Source organism: Acartia tonsa, chromosome 11 (assembly GCF_053477335.1).
Source record: "Acartia tonsa isolate MP-2025a chromosome 11, ASM5347733v1, whole genome shotgun sequence".
Taxonomy (NCBI): domain Eukaryota; kingdom Metazoa; phylum Arthropoda; class Copepoda; order Calanoida; family Acartiidae; genus Acartia; species Acartia tonsa.
This window is the reverse complement of record NC_137270.1, coordinates 3,716,705-3,720,356: the sequence shown is the minus strand read 5'-3', so window position 1 is coordinate 3,720,356 and position 3,652 is coordinate 3,716,705. Positions and strand designations below refer to the sequence as shown.

Below are 3,652 nucleotides of genomic sequence, written 5' to 3'. Positions count from 1 at the left end.
ATAAACGGCTTTCCGCGGATATAGAATGTACTATTATAAGATTAAAACCAGTTTTTTGGCCCCGAGGTGCCGAAGGCACGGGCTAAAAAAACTGGTTTTAATCTTATGATTGTACATTTTTATATTTGTAGAAAGCTGGATATAATACGATGCTAGACATAGTTTTTTCGTATGGATGAGAACCGGTTCCTATCCACCGGATTCGAATGAATACGAGAAATTTATTTAATTGTATATTTGTAGACCTACTTTTTTAATAGCAAAAATTAATTTGGCATCAGCTGCCTATTCATTATAATCTTGTTAACCAGCAAAGAAAAATATATTGAATAATCATGTATCGCATAGACAGTTATCCGCGGATATAAAAAAAAAGATTAAAACCAGTTTTCGAGAGGCCGAATGCCCATTTCATCACTGTTCGTAGAGTCTATCTATTTTATTTTTAGTACATTTAGAAAGCAACTCTATAATCATTACCAGAATTTTCCGTAGATCCATAAAACCGATCCTAGTTATAGAAAAGCTTCGCTACGGGTCTATAGGATAATAGTAAATTAGTAAGTAATAATATTGTAAACCGATCCTAGTTATAGAAAAGCTTCGCTACGGGTCTATAGGATAATAAGTAAATTAGTAAGTAATAATATTGTAAGAAAGCCATAATTTATAAATATAGGCGGGCGGCCCGCGGGGAAAACAATAATAAGATCTCATCTCATATTTCTTACTAAGTTGACCCTTTCCTCCACATTCCCTTCGCCGGCTTCCTTTTAATATGATTCTGGTGACAGGTCATAAAGGCCCCCCCCCCCCAAAAAAAAAGGGTTGACTTGACGACGATATATATAATAGATAATGATATTCTTCCCTCCCCCAAGATTTTTAGTTCTTTCTTTTTTAAATTTAAATTTTTTAAATCATAAATCATAAAAAAGCTATCCGTTTTAAGATTAATCTGCAAGGGTTAAGCATATAATTAACCTATAATAACCTATATCAGACACACAAACACACATCCTGTTACTTTAGTATATAAGGATTTTTAAAAACGCTTTGCCGTAAAAATTAACGGGTTAAACACGCAAAAACAAGGATGACTACATCCATAAATTCCAAGCCATGAAAAGTAAAATATAGTATTATTATTATATATAACTTTATACTTTTTAACTTTTTTTTAAATAAATATACTTACCAGGGACCTAAAGGGATAAGACAATGACCTATAAATTGATGTACATCCCCAATGATGATACACAAAATTGGAGTACTGATTCCTATTACAATAAGGTACAGTATTTTAAGCAAAGCAATCTCTATAATCAAGTCCTAAAAATGTCAGTATGTCCGTAAACAGTATTCTGTATTTAAGAAGTTTTGCATAACATTTAATTATTATTTTGTCAAAACTTGTGTATTTATATTTTGTATATTCGGTTTTGACACTCAACAAGAGTAATGTTCTTCTGTTGTACCGTTTTAGAGCTTCGCTTTTATGGATATTGTCATCCTTGTTTATAATGATACTTTTTTGTTGCAATAATTATTGCACTTTTGAATATTTTCTTTAAAACCCGTGAATAATACGTAATTAATACTTTTTAGTATGTAGCTACTCAATAATTCACTTTGTCAGTCTGTAACGCTATTGGAGAAATGTAATTTTCTCTGCTGCTATTTAAGATTGCAAGGTGAATTTTTTAGTGAAGTTTTCTAAAGCATTTTCGCATGAAATCTATACATTGTTTTTTTAGTACATGCTTCAAAAGATGTAAGTGTTATTAAAAGGTCCGTCCGTATGTCCTTCACAGACGGATAGCTTTTTTCATTAATTTAAGCATGTTAGAATTGTATAACGTATATTTTTAAAACCGCTTTGCCGTAAAAATTTTTAGTTTTTTGCAATATATTATTTACTTTCTGACAAATGTATACGCTACTTATGGATTCCTATAACAATTAGGTACGACTTAGGAAAGCGCAGCATCTCTATAATCGTTACCAGAAAGTCCGTACGTCCATGTTGCTTTTTTAAAAGTTATACTTTAGTATAAGGATATATTAATATAACGTATATTTTTAAAAACGCTTTGCCGTAAAAATTAACAAACACACATCCTGTTACTTTAGTATAAAGAAATATTAATATTACGTACGGACCTACCTAGTTTTAAAAACGCTTTGCCGTAAAAATAAATTAAAAATAATTATATTCTAGCACACTATATTAATTTTAAAACAATTAAAGACTTAGACTAGTTACAAATACATGATCAAAATACAACATAAAAATTGAAAATAAATACATTAAACATATCAAAATACATACTATTACTATTAAAATCAATCAAATTAAGGATAATTAACATTAAAGGTAACATTGACATCAGACAACACGACAATTGAATTCGAGCCGACATTAAAATTTACGATCGGCCTTTCGTTCGCTTGTCTACGTTGTTGTTGTGGCTGTGGTGGAGGCGGTGGAGGCGGGTTTTGAGGCGGGACTTGGGGCGGTGGAGGTGGTGGAGGAGGCGTGCCTGGACGTGGTGGAGGCGGGTTTGGAGGCGGGACTTGGGGTGGTTGAGGTGGCGGAGGTAAAACTGGACGAGGCGGCAGGGGCGGAACGCCATTAATGTTGTTGTTGGAACCAACAATCAACACTAATTGTCCATTATGGTTCTGCTGCAGTAGGTCAGCCAGGTTTCGTTGGTGGTTTCGTTGCACACCTTAATTTTAATAAATTAAATTAATAATTAATATATACGAAAACGAAACGAACGGACTTTATTTAAACTTTACTACAGTAATATTAATTAAAGTAACTATATGTATATACTTAACAAAAGGTAAATTAAAATAGTTATAAACCTTCCAGGGACAAATAAAAAATCTACCCTGTTAAGGAGAACCCGATCAGTTTATCGGTTAGCGAGATCAGACACACACACACACACACAGACAGACATCCTGTTACTTTTAGTATAACTAAAGAATATATTTTATACCTCGTTGTTGTTCAAAAGCTCCAGCAGCAGGGCGGCGGTTGGCGGCGAGTCTCGGCGATCTTCTTGTTGGAGTATCAGACGTACTAGATTTATTATTTTTTTTTCTGGCCATATTAACAACTTGTTTACACAATGAGTTATAAATACCAATTAAATTAGAAAGTTTAAGTAACAATTAATAAATAATATTATTACGCATTATTAAAAACTAAAACTTAAAAGTATGTTACTAAGAGAAACGAAAGGGAAAACAAAAGAAAGGACTGAGAAAATTTAATTTAATCATTATTCATTTTGTCTTTTGATTTAAATTATTAATTATTATTAATTAAATTACCTTAAGTAACTTCTTAATCTTCAAGTTTGCTGGCGGCTGGGCAATCTCCCTACAATTTAAATTACAAATTTGTATTAAATGTAAAAATGGGTTATTAAAATGTAATTTTTACAGGATATAGAAAAACTTCGCTTTTAATAAGAGACATTGAAATTTTAATTTGAAATATAGAAAAGCTTTGCTTTTAATAAGAGTGGGTTATTAAAATGAAAAAAATTTATATATCACACCCTTTAAAATAAGTGACCTTGAAGTTGAAACTTGAAAGGTTAATGACCTATATTATACCAATATCTATCCTTTT

At 31.5% G+C, this 3,652-nt stretch overlaps 1 protein-coding gene across 1 annotated transcript; it reads right to left on the bottom strand.

Annotated features, from left to right (window-relative positions):
• Window positions 1-2,355: 2,355 nt before the first annotated feature.
• On the bottom strand, window positions 2,356-3,226 carry LOC145332470 (uncharacterized). The gene is made up of 2 exons (XM_080177471.1): window positions 3,012-3,226; window positions 2,356-2,732 (listed from the first exon to the last, which is right to left on the bottom strand). The coding sequence occupies exons 1-2, from the start codon at window positions 3,121-3,123 to the stop codon at window positions 2,356-2,358; spliced, it is 489 nt and encodes a 162-aa protein (XP_080033597.1). The 5' UTR covers window positions 3,124-3,226.
• Window positions 3,227-3,652: the final 426 nt, after the last annotated feature.

Coding starts and splice junctions, on each gene's coding strand:
- LOC145332470 (XM_080177471.1), bottom strand. CDS start 3,123: ATGGCCAGAAAAAAAAATAATAAATCTAGTACGTCTGATACTCCAACA. Junction 2,733..3,011: donor AGCTTTTGAACAACAACGAG/GTATAAAATATA, acceptor ATTAAAATTAAG/GTGTGCAACGAAACCACCAA.